The sequence below is a fragment of the Aulonocara sp. 'chitande type north' Nkhata Bay genome, linkage group LG12 (assembly GCF_057382095.1).
Source record: "Aulonocara sp. 'chitande type north' Nkhata Bay isolate Kocher_YH1m ecotype deep benthic linkage group LG12, A_spYH_male_GT1.1, whole genome shotgun sequence".
NCBI classification, from domain to species: domain Eukaryota; kingdom Metazoa; phylum Chordata; class Actinopteri; order Cichliformes; family Cichlidae; genus Aulonocara; species Aulonocara sp. 'chitande type north' Nkhata Bay.
In genome coordinates this window covers 17,163,875-17,181,036 of record NC_141355.1, presented here as the reverse complement: position 1 = coordinate 17,181,036, position 17,162 = coordinate 17,163,875, and the positions used below count along the sequence as shown (strand labels likewise).

Sequence of the window (17,162 nt, the reverse complement as noted above, 5' to 3'; positions counted from 1 at the left end):
ATCAGCTCAGTATTGTAACACAGCGGCTTCAGTGAGACAAATGTACCAGTAGCGGGGGTGGGTGGGGCCGGTGGCTGGGGTCAGAGTGGGTGGTCATGCCTCCTGAAGCACTAATGACTTGGACACATTTAGGCCGGCTCCTGAATGGACACGCTCATTGTTTGACGGCTGTTTATTTGTTGTTCTCTGCGGTCCGGTCTGACCTTTCTCCGTCTACTAAGATGTTTACAGGCGTTGTCGGAGTTGCTCTGGGATTTCATGCTTCCTTTGGAAATGCGTGAATGTTGGTATGACAGACACAGCCCTCTCCGTGGCCCCTGATGGCGCTGACGCCACCAGCTTCTCTTCACCAAATACACACTTACATCACACTGATGACTGCTACTATTATCAGCAGCACTTAAACTGCATCCTTGTATGCATTATACACTATGTATCAATATCCAGCATTATATGTTATATATATATACATATATATATATATATATATATATATATATTATCCCCAGACTAAGTCATGTCTGCCGTGTTCTTTCCTGTGTTGTGGATAATCATTTATGAAAGCTATCTGTGTGTAATCTCTTAAGGTTCCTCGTTTGCATTACCTGCTGTCTTGTCAACAGCGTATTAAGATTAAATGCTTGATATGTCTCACCGTGAAATCTTTGCATGCGACTGTCTGCCTGTTAAAGTATGTTGAACTGTAAGCACAGAAAATCCCACTTTTGTCTAGACATTGTTTGTTACCCCATAAAACTCCTTACGTTTATTTTTGGATCATACTATACTGAACGTGGAATCAAGCAAAACCACAGCTGTGTGCAAAATGACTTTCTACTAGAAATGCATACATTGCATTTATTTGAGGCATATGTCACTTTTATTTCACTATCTAAAAAACGTTTGATTGTGGTTAAAAGGATGTTTTGCAGAATAACAAAACTCACGTACCTGTCTGATGACATAAGCAAAAACAAGGTCAGCAATGACAGCGAGCACCTGGGCTGTGTGAGGAGGGGAAGTCCTACGACTGAAGTGGTTCTTTTAAGACTCTGTGCAGTCATCCACCACCCTTATTCTGTGACAATCGGCATGATTGCTCCAAACAATGGCATTTCCTCTACAATCACTCTGTCCTAGACAGTCGTGGCATAGTTATCTAGATGTGCATCAGAGGTAGCATAAGAGAGCTGCTGACCTTTCAGCCTGGAAAGGCATTTGTCCTCCCCGGTGCAGTGGTGACGATGTTTTCTTTGAGCCACCAAACGTGCCATCAACCTTCTGTTATTTTCCTGCTGTTTCATTGTCTGAGAGGGTGACTGCGAGGACTTGTCGCAGCAGCAGATTTGTCAGCATTCTGTCTTCTTATCTTCTCAGCATCAGAGTTGTTTTATACAGTATCCCTACGCCTGGCTGTTGCACAAGAATCATCTTTGTAAAGTGTGCGACATAACCAATATGTCATCAGAGGAAACAGGTCAGTTTAAAGTTTGTACAAAAACTAAATGATAAAGAAACAATTACTCTGAATTTAGTAACTGTGAACCATTTTTTTCTTCTCCAAATTCAGTGAGGGGAAAATTAAAGTAACTTATCTTTGGTCTGTGTGAGATAGTTTTGTAAATGCAATTCTAGTGTTTTCCACCAGAGGGAGCTTTAAAGCCAATCTCACAGCTACTTTAAAAGAAAGGGATTATGTACCATGGACTGTTATTTCGTCTACAACCAGCTCAGCTACAAAAATCAACAGTTTCTTATTTTGTTTAGGCGAGTTGTTGCAATGTGGATGAGCTCCTGCACAATCATATACAACAGTTCATCATTTCATCATCACACTGACATTTGAAGTCTCTGACATAGTCAGGGACGCGTCTTTCTTTCTAACCACAGCATGACTTAAACCCTTTGTGGATTTTGGAAACCATAATGTCTCTTCAAGCGATGGTCAGACTCACGTCATTCTCTATTTAAACTGCCCCTCATCACAAGCAGTGTAATCAAGCACCTTTTATGTGGACGAGGAGAAAAGAAAAACTCCCTCTCCACCTTTTCAAAACAAAGCAGAGCTACTGCGCATGAGCTCACAGTTTTCCTCCCTGAAAAGACACAGATTTGACTATTCATTAGTGAGATGTTGCTGAATGTCATTTAAAAAAAATCTTTATCTGTCATGAGTGACAGAGGACCTTTTCACTGATTGCAGTAACCAATTACTTCAGTTGAAAGACAGTTACTGTGTCATGAGATCACCGGGTTACGTCATTTTAAGGCTTTTCTTTATGCTTCTAAATTAAAATTGAAATAGTTCACACCAAAGGTTATGGCTACACGTGATCTATAATGTAATGTATTAAGAATAAGAATAAGAATAAGATCTATATATATTTTTAAAGTTACATTTTAAAGTCATACACTATAAACATAACTTCTGAAAAACCCTTTTACTTACACACACACACACACACACACACACACACACACACACACACACACACACACACACACACACACACACACACACAGTGTCATTATCTGATCTCTCTTGGTCTCCTCTCTGTCTACAGCTTCATCCTTATCTGTGCAGAGATGCTCCTTCAGCCCGTGACTCTTCTCTGAGAAGTGTTTATTCTCTGCGTTCACGCCCAATAAAAAAATTACACAAACGTATTTTCCCCCCAATCAAGTGATTTTGACGGGAAACGAGTCGCGCTGATGTGTATCTCTGATTTATTTGATTTTATGGTTTTATAATTTTAAATTAATGCCACGCTTTGTTGTTGTGGAGATATAAAGGGACCGTTTTAATGATAAAAAATAACTGAATTTTATTTTACAGAAATCTGTGTTTTGAAGTTTGATTGGCGCTCACCTGGCTGTGGCTCGTCGATACACGACACGTCAGACTGGAACTGTTTCCCGCTTGATTGAAAGTTTGAAGAAGTTAAAGAGCCACTCTGTCTGCGGGTTTGTTTACCAAGCAGAGCCCCGGGACAGGACAAGCTCTCCGGCCTTATCAGCGGATTTGTGAATGGGGCAATAAGGAGCTGAGTTTTGATAGAGGTCAGATGTCACTTCATCCATTAGCTGTTTGATGGCTCTCTTTGATAAACCTGGCAAACGACAACGCCACAACCAGTTACACTTAAAGGTTCCTAATAAGGTATGCTGTCGTTTTTTGAGCTCCTCCTGGAAAACTGGGTGACAAAGTCTTACAAATTTATATAATTTTCAAAAAAGCTTCTCCTTTGTTTTATTTATTTTAAAAGCTTCACTCAAAAGCTACGGAGAAATAAAAAAGGAATAATTTGATGAAAAGCAATATAGTACAGTAATGATATTTTTAAAGCTCACTTTATATGAAGTCATCACATGTTTATAGACTACATGGAGGTAGAGGACGCATGGGGCACTGTGGGTATTTCACGCGATCGTTTTGCACCGGTCAATTTGTGGAATTTTATGAAAAGCTCACGCAACATTAGTCGTTTTAAAAATGCACACTTATGAAGAAAAGCCAAAAGTAATCACTTTGATTTGAATCCGTTTTTTACTGTGGTAACTAAATCAAAATATTTGGAATTTTTGTGTTTGCCAAAAAGTGATTGGTCGTATTTAAACTGCTATAAATAACTTTTGCCATGTAATATGTGAAATATATCTCGAATGTATCACTAGTGAATGACATCAAGCCACCTTGAGTCACAAACAACATTCCTGTCACAAAGTAGAAACCGCAATCAGTTTTTGGCAAAGTGACTTTTAAAAACTTTATTTATCCAGATAAAAAGTTGACATAAAAAATCTCTAAGAGTAATCTCGCCAAGAAGAAGAAATTGCAATAAATATAACAATAGTTCTGTAAACATATTTTACGTGGTCAAAAAGGACCGGATTGGTTATAATGTATAGGTGCAATAAGACACAGTCATAAAGATGCTTGAAAAACAGGTGATTTTTAAATTGCATATATAGACCTTTTGTAAATCCTGCTCGATGAGGTCTGTTTACAAATACAAGTAATTTTAAGTAAAGATATTACACATAAAAATCACACTGGGAATCAGTTCTTAGCACCAATGAGGCTTCCGTGTGCTGTTGTCAAAACTGATCTCACACAGATTATCTCAGGCGATCCAGGAGTGCGCATTTGACTCGTGTGATTCTGATTGCAGTAAAGGGTTCCCACATTAAAACTAGCAACCTTAGAAGAGAGATCCCGGAAACCTTCCTTATCTAGGCGATCGAGCATGACCAAGACTTATAATGGAGAGCAGTTCAGAGTCAGAAAGATAATAATGTGGTTCATTTTTATCGTGTTTGCGCTGACTCGCTCAGTTTACCTGTTGCAAAACCCGTTTTTAAAGTGATACATGAGTTCGAAAAAATATGACATTTATTCTCAGTTGTTTTTGTATAAAAACACTGTAAGAATGAAGAATATTAACTATAATAAATAATAACTGTGACTGGTTCAGATTCATGGCTTAAATGGAAAAACGGTTTAAAATTTCATTTCTAAATTTTGATACATTGATATATTTATCTAAATAGAATAAAAAGTTGTGCTTTTTTTAATCACCATTTTTTACTGAAACCCACTGATAACCAACCCCGTTACAGGGCTGGTTGTCACAGAGTGTCGTTGATGCTTCATTAGTTTTTGTTCGATTCATGACTCATTATTGAAAGTAATCCAAACATCAGCAAGAGCAAAAAGTGTATCAACCAACCCCGGATTGCCCTAATTCAGAATTTGCGTCTAGACACAGAAAAGTATAATTGAATATTAAAGCGTTTATTCTTCATAATCGATTCATCAGAAACTTTTTGAACAACGGGAAATTACAATACGACCCCACACCAACTATACAATATACATTTGATACTGAAATGTCTCAGTGGTTCCTGCTATACAGCCGTTTAGTCCCTTTATCACCAGCCTCTTATACCGTGTAGAGAGGCCTGAAACGGCCCGTGGCCGAAGTGCGTCTCGGTGTTTCCTGTTAAATCATTTAGCTTGCTGTTGGACATCTGTGCAGCAGAAGGTGACGCGCTGTGATAACTGCAGCCGTACATGCTGCTGTTTCCGTATCCAAGCGCGGGGTTATAATGTCCAAGTGTTACATTGTAAGGCGCTGAATGGGAACCGGCACCGCACAGCTTCCCGTCCCGCACCAGCACGGGAACCGCGACCCTCCTGGGTGCAGGCAGATAACCCGCCAGCTCCAGAGATTTGTCCTGCCTCTGACGTTTACATTTGTACCTGCGGTTCTGGAACCAGATTTTCACCTGGGTGGAAGTGAGCTGGAGCACGTGGGCCAGGTGCTCTCTCTCCGGGGCGGACAGGTAGCGCTGCTGTCTGAAACGCCTCTCTAGTTCGGACACTTGAGACTGGGAGAAGAGGACCCGGGGCTTCCTGCGCACGCTGGGCCTCTGGGGGGGTTTGTCACAATCAGATGGACTGTCGAACCCGCTCATCTCTGCACCACAAAACAAAAACACAGTCACGTTCTGACACCATGACCTGTTTACTGCCTAAAATTTTCCAAATCATTTGTAATTGTTCGGAATGTGCAACACTTTTAAGAATAAAGCTTAAATGAAGTGGAAAATTGTAGTAAAAAAAACCAAACAACTAATTTGATTATTTCTGAGATTTTAAAGGCAAAATTTACAAAACTGCAAACATTGACAACATTAAAAAATTTTGTTTAGCTCACATTTTGATCTTGAAGTCTGCAGTTTGCAGAAAATTGTCAGAATTTTTTTTTAATTTATTAATTTAGGTGCTGATTACTTTAGGGAAACATTTCTCACTGGTTCAGTGAGATTCTTGTAGTCTGTTTAGGTTATCAGACTAAGATCTAAAGGGAAAATGAAACTGTTTCATTCGGGCCCCGTCTCATTAACGCGTCCTGTATCGTGTTTTTGTGGAGCTGCCTAAATCCACAACCAGCGGCTCCTGAATTGAATCTTACTTTGTTGTCCATCGTGTCACATCACCTTGCTCGTGTATCTCCTCTTCTGCTCCCGGGTTGTGAGTATCGAGTTTGTCAAGTATCTCCGAGGCGCGCGGCTCCGAGTGGCATTCATAAAAGTCTCTGTTCTGGGGCGCAGCGTGCACGTGCTGATGATGCAAGGGCACAACCTGGTCAGCCGTTAGAAAATCATGCTCATAGTCGTGGTGGTGCTCCATCCTCAAGATATCCTTCACGGAAAATGGTGTCGAGGTCGTCAAACTGGGATGCATGCCTTCCATTTCAGTGCTTAGATTTGATCCTCGATGAGCTCGAGCTGCTGCTGATGAAGCCAGAGAGATGTGTTAACTGACTGGTGAGTGAGGGCCTGATTTGAATCATTCAATGGTCCAAGCTAATGAGCAAGGTAGATAGTCAACATCATCCCCTTTTTGACCAAATGACCAACACCCACAGCCTGCTCACACTACCCTGAAGCCCCAGCTTTCCTTCTCACCTTACAGAGACACCTTTCATCATGTCCGCCCTTCTCTCCCTGCGAAACAAAGGTGCAATTCCCGAGTTTAATTAAGAAATGAGACTTTTGGTGAGCGCATGTATCAGTAAGCACGCGGCCTACCGCAAAACTCCTGGAGTTGCGGAAAGTATGCGCTAATTAGTTCATTGTGCACAAAATATTGTGATTGCCGATGTTTCTATGCGGGTTTTTATGACTAATATCTTTGTTCAAGCTGGAAATGAGGCTCCAGTAAACGTGGTTTACGAAAGGCTTATATATAAAATAAAAAATGAGCTGTTTTGCTAGTATCTCTCTGTTTCTGTGTTATATATGACAATCAACATGGTCTTTTTTGCCCAGTTAAAATATCTTTATTGTTAGGATCTCTCCAGAAATGTTTGAAAACGTCTCTGTTTGAGACATGATTGACAGAACATATACCTGCAAATGATTTGTAGCAGTTTAAATACCTGCAATCGCTTTTTTGTTTTTGTTTATATATAGATAGATAGATAGATAGATAGATAGATAGATAGATAGATAGATAGATAGATAGATAGATAGATAGATAAAGTTAAGCTGCTATAGGAAAACTATAATAGCCAATCAAGGGAAACCATCGCAGCCTAATTACTCTGTTTTAAAATGGGAGGCACTTATTCAGAGTCTCGCCAGTCCTCGTTCTTTGTGAGCTGAGCCGCTTAATCAGCGTGCAGGTCCTCGGGGGTTGAGTGATGTCGGGTGATGTTGACCAGCTTTACCGTCAACATTGTTTTCAAGCCATGTTATTAGTGTTCTCAGGCCACAACAAACAGTAACATTACACCTGATGTTGTGGAAGTGGAGAGGCAGCGGCGCCAGCCTGCAATGCTTGACTGAAGGCTGAGACGTGCTTCCACAGACACAGGAACACGGATAGACACGGCCTGTCCACTGCCACAGATATATAGCCTAGAGGGCATTTGCGGGGATGGGTGCTTTTGAGAGTATTTAGAGGGCCCTTTAATATTATAGAACAAGTGGGGTTCTAACAGACGAACATGTTCAATTGTAAAGCACAAATACAGAGAACTCGATGGTCTTCAGGGCTTGCCATATCAGGGTGCTGTGTGCCGCGAGTTAAAACAAAGATAACTCTGCCTTCCTGGTCAGGACCCTGACAGAAGGTATTTTTATCCTCAATGAGACCTTTACCTGGATGAATAGAGGACTGTGTTTGCAAGTTAAGAGCTAATTCATTTTGAAGTGTGTCCGCCAGTTTTAAAACCACCCTTAAAATATTTTCTCTTAAACAATTGCTAAAAGCTCCTGAGAAGTTATTAGATTAGTTACTTAGACTTATGTGGTACTAACATTTGTTCAGAACCTGATAGTTTTTTTTTAGTTCGATGGTTTTCATGAGTAAAAGAAACCAGGAAAATATAGCAAAATGAAAAGTAACACAATTAATAAAACGGCAACAAAACACCCACAGTCCAGAGGAAAGTCGTGAGTCAGTGAGCCACAGTGGGGCGCTGATCTGTGACAGTTTTTTAAGTTTTTAAAGGGCTTTCTTCAACAGAAGGAACACCTCACGTGCGCTCCTGCGCAGTTTCCTCTGGTCCAGATTTGCACAACAGAAATGAATGTATACTTTCTAAAAGTCAATATGCCAACATGTTTGAGCTTTGAGCTAACAGATTAGGAGTTAACTCATTCTGACTTACTTATTAGGCATGTCTGGTATAAAATCTTCCAGATCCAGTAAAATAAGTCAGCTAATCAATAGAGAAAAGAATTCAAATAGTTTATAACGCAATAAAATCGCAGCTTAAGCCACAACGAATCATTAATTTATTTAATCCTAAAGGGACTCACTTATGTCAGATGTTTGAATAATGAACGTGAATTATTCTGTCCTGTGTGGAAGTTTAATTCATTCACAGACCTTATTGACTACCTGCAGTGCAAAAGTTAATATTCATAGATTTTTACTCCATCATTGTGCAGCATGTGTACAGTGGGGCATTAAAAGATGTAATAAAGGTGTAGTAAACAAGACAAAACAAAATAAGCGATATATCTTGTTTTACACACAAGATGTGTCAGTGATCATCATGCTACGGAGATTTGCTGCTTGCCTTGTTTTATGTCATACTTGTTGGATTTGTTCTTTCAGTAAGAAATGTGTTGTTTTTGTTTCTTCAGAAAAGGTAAGAAGAACTTTTAAAATGTGCTCAGCTTCAGGTGATATTTTGACAAACAAGCTGACAAACCAAGAAACCTGAACTTCAAAAGCAGAGAGGGGCACAATCTCAATGTCAACTTTCAATTGTTTAACACCTTGGGTATTTCAGGGTGTCCAGTTTGATGAGTAAATTACTGCTGCAGTTTTCTCCAGAGGCTTGAAGCAATGCTCTCCCTGGGTTTCTGTGACTGCTCGTGTTTAAAATCAAAGCCTTTCTCATTGCTTCCACCACATGTCCTCTAACTGTAATATAAGAAGGTAGCTCAGTACAGTTTACCATAAATACCCCTAATTCATCATACAGCAAAATAGGAGGTTGATAGCAGCTGAAAGAAGAGATGGGGTCTCCTTACACTGAGTGAAACTGAAACCAGCCTTGCATTGATGTTTCCATTCAGGAATGAAGGAGTCTTTCAGGCAGATTCTATGTAAACTCATACAGTAGTTACAAGATATAAGATCATTTTCGTACACTGAGGATCACTCAGAAAATTGCTGACATTGAAAAAGGCTATCAGAGGCACCAGGGTGCGCTAGTTGCTTGAAATGACTACACACAGCCTGACTGCCACCACCACAGTTTCTCTGTGCTTGAAAAGTCCAACAACCAGAGCAACATTACTGACGATAATACGTGGTTAATTTTCTGGGACATGCAAATAACATTTACGTTTGCAGCAACTCTGAGTGCAAAAAATTGTCTCACTGTTCTGATTATACGCAACTGGAGATGTGAGTACTTGCTGTACTTTCACAAAGAGGGGATTTGGATAATATACTTGCAGTAGTCAGCTTTGGAAACTTTATTATAATTGCCGATCATATCCGGTATCTATTTTTGGGATTAACAGAATTTAGATGAATTTCGATTAAAGATAAAATTTGAGCAAACTTTTCTAGGCTATGCATTGAGTGTTCGGACATGCAGTCGTCTTCTTGAGGAGTGGTACTCAAACTCAAACTGGTACCAGGAAAGAAAAATGTGGATTTAAACTGAACTGGATGAATGTGATCTATAGGGGGGAAATAAACAGCAGTTTACTGATGCCACTCAAGATCTTTATTCCACCAAAGTTCATCTTGGGTAGTTTATTAACTGTTAACTAATTTCTGTAGAAATTGTGGTGGAATTGTTGCTACAGCCAGACATTGTCTCTTGTATGTTTTTACTGTCTCTCCTACTGAAAAAGTTACCGCCAGATGCACAGAATCAACTTTTTGAGGCTGGACCTGAATGTTGCTTGCTATTAAAGGTTGAATGTTTGGGAAAAAAAACAAAAAACAAAATATTGAAAATATGGTATATACGATATCCATTAAGTAATTGGGAACTACTACAGAGAAAAAGAAAGAGTTTAAATAATTCTGTTCAATTCCTAAAATTATTCCAGGGCTTTTATTTTGAAAAAAAAAGAGAGACTGTGGTCAACAGAAAGATTTCCTGTATGAAACTGAGCAATCTTATTTACAAAATCTGAGACACCTGTTGCCTCCTGTCGGTCACCGTAAACTGGAATTTTAAATGTGGAGAGGAGGGGTGGGGGGGGTGCTGTGATTTCAAGGTTACCACGAAGAAACATCCACTATTTGCCAGTTACTGCATTTTATATGTTGAACAGCTGAAATAAGCCGAAACTCGTAGATGTATTCAAGTCACTGGTTAAAGACCAATGGATAGATGGATAGATGGAATGAACTACAAAAGATAAGATAAGATAACTCTTTATTGTCCTTGCACATTCATACCTAGTACAACAGTACAACGAAATTGGAAACTGTCCCACGTCTGCACTGCGCACAACTAAACACAACTAAACACAACTAAACACAACAAAACACAACACAGTAACTTAAAGTGGATTTTTTTAAGTGCAAGAAAGGTATGAACAAAGGAATGACTTAATAAATAAAAGAATGAGTGTATGTTTATTGTACATTATTATTATTGTTGTTATTGTTATTGTTATTATTGCGACTGGCAACCTGTCCAGGGTGTTCCCCGTCTCTCGCCCTGTGACAGCTGGGATAGGCTCCAGCACCCCCCGCGACCCTGAAACGGATAAGCCAAAGTGAATGGATGGCTGGATGGATGTTATTATTGCCCCCCCCCCAAAAAAAAGGTCCACAAAGGTAGCCAATCGGGTCAGCTGATTGCATTGATTAGGGCTATTGCCCTGTAAAAGCTGCCCTTGAGTCTGTTTGTCCGCAACCTCAGCAGCCTGAATCTCCTGCCAGACGGCAGCAGCTTCAACACCCGGTGTCCTGGGTGTGTGCAGTCTTGTAGGATGCTGCGTGCCCTCTTAAGACAGCGAGTGCTGTACAGGTCCTTCAGGGAGGGAAGAGGATGTTTTTTGGGCCACATTAATGACCCTCTGAAGTGCCTTTTTGTGTGCCATGGTGCAGCTGGAGAACCATACACAAATGCAGTCAGCACACTTTCAATGGAGCAACGGTAGAAGAGCAAAAGAAATCTTTTGCTATCAAAGTTATTCAGTACTATGCTAATACATAATTTGATTTATTTATGGGGTTTTTATTGGATTTTATAACACCTGTTGTCCTCGGGGCCAAAAACGTCCCCAAAGTACAAAGTGTTGCAAAGGGCCATATTTTCACACCATACTGCTTTCACACATCTTTGATCTTGGATCACTGATGTGTGGGGTCAAGCAATGGTCATAACAACAACAACAGGCAGCACAACGAGGAGGCAGGTGCTCTACATTCAATTTAATTCAATTTTATTTATACAGCGCCAAATCACAACAACAGTTGCATCAAGGTGCTTTATATTGTAGACTCTACAATAATACATACACCTACAATAATATGCTCACAAGCCTCCATTGCACTGGAGCTAATTTCTTTTTACCATGTTGTGGAAAGGAATGACCAGTAGAACAATGCATATATTGTCCTCTAGTATAATGAGGAGGAATAATCAATGTTCAGGAAGATCCAGGGTTAGAAGATAAAGAGAATATTGCCAATATTTAGATCACATGGTAACCTTTCTCTGAAAAAGCACATCACCCACCTGCAGAAGTGGAAGAAGGCTATGAAGTGAAGGAAAGTGATGAAGAATCTGAACTATGTTCAAGTAGGTTCTCAGGCATCCAGGACATGGTAGTCTGAGGAGCTTGGAGAGAAAGTGACTGGGCTTTTTGAAGTTTCTTGAATTTTCAGAATGTGAAACTGAAATAGAAGATGTGTCAGAGGACTACACATCTTCCATTTCAATTATGATGAAGATCAAGCAAGAAAGAGGAGTCAGCTGAGACAGAGGAATATTTGCAGTAATGTGAGGAAACATTGATCTGGTCTTCTATCCTTCCCAGTGACAGACGATGCATGACTCTCTCATGCGTCACAGAGAAAGACAATCTACCATGATCTAAGCACATATGCCAGGTCCCATGCTCTTTAAGTGGCTTTTCTACTGGAGTACTGAAAGCATTATACACAATGTATTATGTTTGTATTATGCGTTTTAATTTTCACATGCCCATGGATGCATCAGAGACCAAGTTGGGGTTCAGTAACTTGCCCAAGGACATCTTGGTAACAACTCCAGACTAGAGCACACAGAGATTGAACCAACATCCAGTTAGTAGATGACCTGCTCTACAGCCAACGCAATGACAAACAAGGAGGGACAACAAGTGAGGAAGAAAAATGGATCAAATGCAGCTGAAGGTATATGTGGGTATGTTGATTCTTATTGCCGTGCATCCAGTAAAGTCGCCACGGCCAGTTTATGACATCCTGAGTCTGGTAGGGAAGTTTTCATGCTACCATGACTGACACAAGATTAATCATAGAATCGCAAAAAGGATATCATTTCATGATAAAGACCCAATAGATGATCATCATTCATGACGCAATTATTGAGGTGTATGGGACAATGGGTGTTTTTCCTGCTGTTGATGTAAGATCCAGGTACTGATGTGACTGTGTATGAGCACCACGTCCCCTTCAGAGGACTCTGTCCATTCCAACAGAACATCCCAAGTAAACCGGGGAACTATGAGATAAAAACATGGGCAGTATGAGATGCCAGGTCGAGCTGTGCATGGACATGCTAGTGTACGATGGCAAACCGTCTGGCCTGCAGTCAGGGCACGCAAGTTGTCCCTAACATTCCAGCAGGTTTCCAAAAGAAAACAATCACCTGTAACAACTTGTTTACTTCATGTGCCCTTGGCCTGCAACTGCAACTGTGTCAAATATGGACACCCCTTTGTTCTCATGAAAGTTTGCCTTCACAAAGACCCATGCCCTAGTGTACCTACCATGCCAAAATATAGAAAAATGTCATGTAATGAGTTGGAATAAAGATGAATAAAACCTTGAAAAACAGAGAAACAAGGTCCGGTGCCCCTAAATTGTAAAATGAAGGGTAAATTTGTGGTAATGTGTTAGTCTGAAGTAAAACTAAGGTCTAACACTGAATTGATTGACAATTTATATTTTATACTTTAAAAAACACTCAAATGAAGTGAGGACATTTTTGTCCCCTGAGGACCACAGGTTTATGGAAATCGGGGGGACATTATGAGGGTTAAGCCCGTGACACCCCCTACTGAAGGTGCTTCTTTTAGGGATATACAGAACACTGTGGGTGTAAATCAGAAGCCCAACATGGAGGAGGACACCAAGACCAAAATATACTACTGTAGTTATACCTTCAGTGGCTCCTTTTAACCCTCTTCTTCAACCAGATATCAATATTATAGAGAACTTGGAAGACCTTCAAACCAGGAAGAAGGCAATATATGTGTGTGTGTGTGTGTGTGTGTGTGCGTGCGTGCGTGCGTGCGTGCGTGCGTGCGTGCGTGCGTGCGTGTGTGTGTGTGTGTGTGTGTGTGTGTCCACCCATCCATGGCCATAGGTGAGTCTGAAAATGTAGATCGACCAGTAAATCGAGAGCTTCACTCTCACACTCATCTCTCTCTACATCACATCAGCGTCACCATCACTGGAGACATAGCTCAAATCCATCTGTCAATCTCCTGTTCCACTCACCCCTCATTCATGACAAAGATCCTGAGATACACTTTCCTCACCCGCATCAGCTTGGCAGTTGTCAGTTGCTTGCACCTCTGTCTGTTAAGCAGCAGTTAGTGATGGCATTCTGCGTGTTTTACTGGAACAAGTCAATGTGTCTCTGAACGCGCTTATGGCTCCTCTTACAATATGGCTTATAAAATCCAAAGTATTTTTAGTTCAGTTTTGTTAAAAATATGTTCAAAAGAAGGATTTAAAAGGAAAATCCTTGATCGAATTATACTCCATGAGGCAGTTATTGCATTCCTGTCACTCAAATGCCTACAGATGAAAAGATGTACACCTCTTTAAGGAATGCATCATTTGAAAGGAGACACATTTTTCTGCAACTTGGTCGTAGGCGATAACAGCCATAGACTGAAAACTGAGAATTTCCTCTTCAGTTAACTGAGCAACTGTAGCACCGCACAGTTTATACCAGATGTAACAGCAATCCAACAAACCTGCTAATGAGTAATTAAAACTTTGAGAATTAGTGTGGAGGATCTTGTCAGTTATTACAACAATATCCATGCACCATTGAAAACAATTCACATAAAAAGTAATTTTTGAAAACTAAGAAAACTCAGGTTTCAGTTACTTTTACTGTTATTAATAATAAGTTATTCACTTTCCAACATTTGAATCAGCTTCCATCTCTTCTGATAGATTTGATCAGATAAATGGGAATCCAAATGCTTCACGAACTAACTTCCTCTCTACATTATCCCCGTAAAGCCTGAACCTTGAAATAGCTGCCAGAAAATTTCCCTAAACTGGAGTGTTCATTGAATCGTCTGACAAATTTTAGAAAAACAAAGGAAGGTGCATTTGTTTTTAATTTGTTTCATATTTGCTACATACAGCATTTTTTGTGCAATTTATTGCTCACTGCAAACTGTTAGGGGTTAAAAAAATCCCACTGACAATACAGAAGTCTCAAAAACTCAAATACGATACATTTGGTGTTATACGGTTAACACTGACTTAAATTCACCGTCACATTCCCAGTAGGCTGGTAGTGATAAAGACTGTGTTTTTATCATCATTTTAAATCCATTATAGGTAGAAAAACAGTCAATCCTTTGAATTAACCACAGCAAAGCTGGAGTCAGCTCCTGAATGGAGAAAGAAATCTGTGAGACCTGCTTATGTCCACTAGATGTCTCTGCCACTCTGTATTCATTTCAGACATGCTTTTGTCCACACTCTGCGATCAATAAACGAGAGTACATGACTCTTGCTGTCAATCTCTTGAATCCACATGTCATGTTCAGTTCACATTTCATATGCAAAACTGCAGTAAACGTATTGTGTCTACAACACCAAGATCATCTCAGAATGAAGTAGTAGCAGCAGTGTGTTAATGTTAATCTCATCTTGTTAGCTATCCTGTTAGTCTCCAGCATCAAGAAAAGTCATACAATATCTAATGGTGGCTTCAGCCATACCAGTTAAATCTGCCTGCGTTTTCCAGTGTTCGTCATTCAGCTGGAGAGCTGTTAAAATAGCCAGGCCCTTCAAGAGAAAGCAAGATTAAAGAGTGTTCAAGAGCATTTCAGCTGCACTCATGGATATGATGCTCAGTTGGCCCCGTCACTTTGATTGGCTGAGGCAAAGATGGGTGCACAAATCTACCCATCTACCTGCGTTTTCTGTGCAACTGAGTAAATGTTTAGTTTTTTGCAATCAGCACAGTCACAACTATAAGCTGCACTCGATTCTAAGACAAATCCTTTGAGAGAGACGCTTTGGCACAAATGGAAAACGCTCCGTTTCATCTCTTTCCCCTGCCACTCCAGCTCTTTCTTGAGTAAAAAAATTTGATCTCATTTTCTTTCCCGTCCTTGGGTATTTCCCCACAGAAATGAAGGGATAGTGATTGCTGGGTAAGATTGGAGTGGATCTAATCTTCCACTGCTCTCAGTCATACTCCATTTCACTGCACATCTAATTTGTCACACTGCTGATGAATATGCCACAAGTTTCATGGGAAAGAGAAGAACATAATGAATATAAAACACACTGGGAGAGAGGAGAAGTAATTGCCGTACCGCACAAACCACAGTGCATTGTTCATTTGTCCCATCAAATTGCTGACACTTTGCATGCACTGTGGATACATTGCTTTGCTCCCTCAAAATTCAATCAAGAGGTTAAAACAATGACAAACAATGGTGGGTCTGTTGCATGCCTGCAGGCTGGTATCAGAGGCTCTGTGGTCTTTTATGCCTTCAGGGTCATTCTCCCCATGCAGCGCTGTAGGGAATGCATGCATTTATGGCTTATATTCATGCGATGCTGTGATATTTGATGTTCTTTACGGACGTGCATGTACTGTAAAGCTGAAAGGATTTTGCAATGTAGCGCTGTTTCACAACTGCTTTTCAAAAGGAGCCACATTGAGGTAAAATAAACACAAGCAGATGGTATGAATTGCATCTGCATAATGATATTCTAATTTCGTCATTATTCATTATTATTCTGGTTGGGATTGTCAGGATGGTGATACACTCGGCAGCAGTCCAAGCAACAGGCAACGAAGTGAATAGGCAGGGTCAAAAATCTGTTCAAATGTTTCCTGGCAACAAGATGATCCTGTGTGTTGAAAGCAGTAATTCCATCCAAATTGCCTTCAAAAGTTGCCCACTATATATAACTGCAGCTGTGTAGACAGACTGTGAGACGCAGACCATATGGAAGAATTCATTTATGTTGTGTTCCTGTCCATCATGCTTGCATTAGAGCCACTGATTGAGTTGAGATTGGATGTCTCTTTCAAGCAGATAATAGAATCTGTGTGCAGAGCTGCTGCATCACCTATCCACGAGACTGGAGAGCGGTTGATGAGAAAGCCCTTCAGGACTCTTCTCTAAATAGGCATGAAATTATATCTCCCTCTGACTGAGATTAGCGTCCGTGGAGCCTCTTACGTTCTGCCCCCTCTTTTCCTCAGGCTCTTAAACCAAACAGTGCAGTTTCAGCTTGTTTGTGCTGAAGTTTAAGAAAGTTCATTTTCATCAGGAGGTGCTCGCTCCGTCCTTCAGCTTCCTTCACGGGTCCTGCGGGATTTGTCACACATACTTAGGGTGTTTGGTAAAGCAATTACTTTGCAAGTCAGCCGGATTCTCTTGTGATCCTTTTACAGTCATAAAGACTGCGCAGGCAAAGACAGATCATAGATGTGAAGTCACTGAAAAGTAATATCACAGGCTACCACAGTGATTAATACGAAAGTCTGATATCACCAAATGGGACATGATGCTTCATTATATTCTCTGGCACTAGTAATCACGACCACTGCGTGTTCCAGGTTACTTGTGTTTAAAAGATCATCTTTAATAGTGTAACCTTTATAGATGAGGCCTGGTTAGGCAGTGGCAGAAAGCCATATTAGATTACCTCTTCATCT

General features: G+C 40.4%; 1 protein-coding gene across 1 annotated transcript; it reads right to left on the bottom strand.

The window, feature by feature from the left end:
• Positions 1-4,932: 4,932 nt before the first annotated feature.
• On the bottom strand, positions 4,933-6,259 carry nkx2.7 (NK2 transcription factor related 7). Its single transcript, XM_086312878.1, has 2 exons — positions 6,004-6,259; positions 4,933-5,480 (listed from the first exon to the last, which is right to left on the bottom strand). Exons 1-2 carry the CDS (start codon positions 6,257-6,259, stop codon positions 4,933-4,935), a joined length of 804 nt encoding a protein of 267 aa, XP_086169004.1.
• Between the last annotated feature and the right edge of the window lie 10,903 nt (positions 6,260-17,162).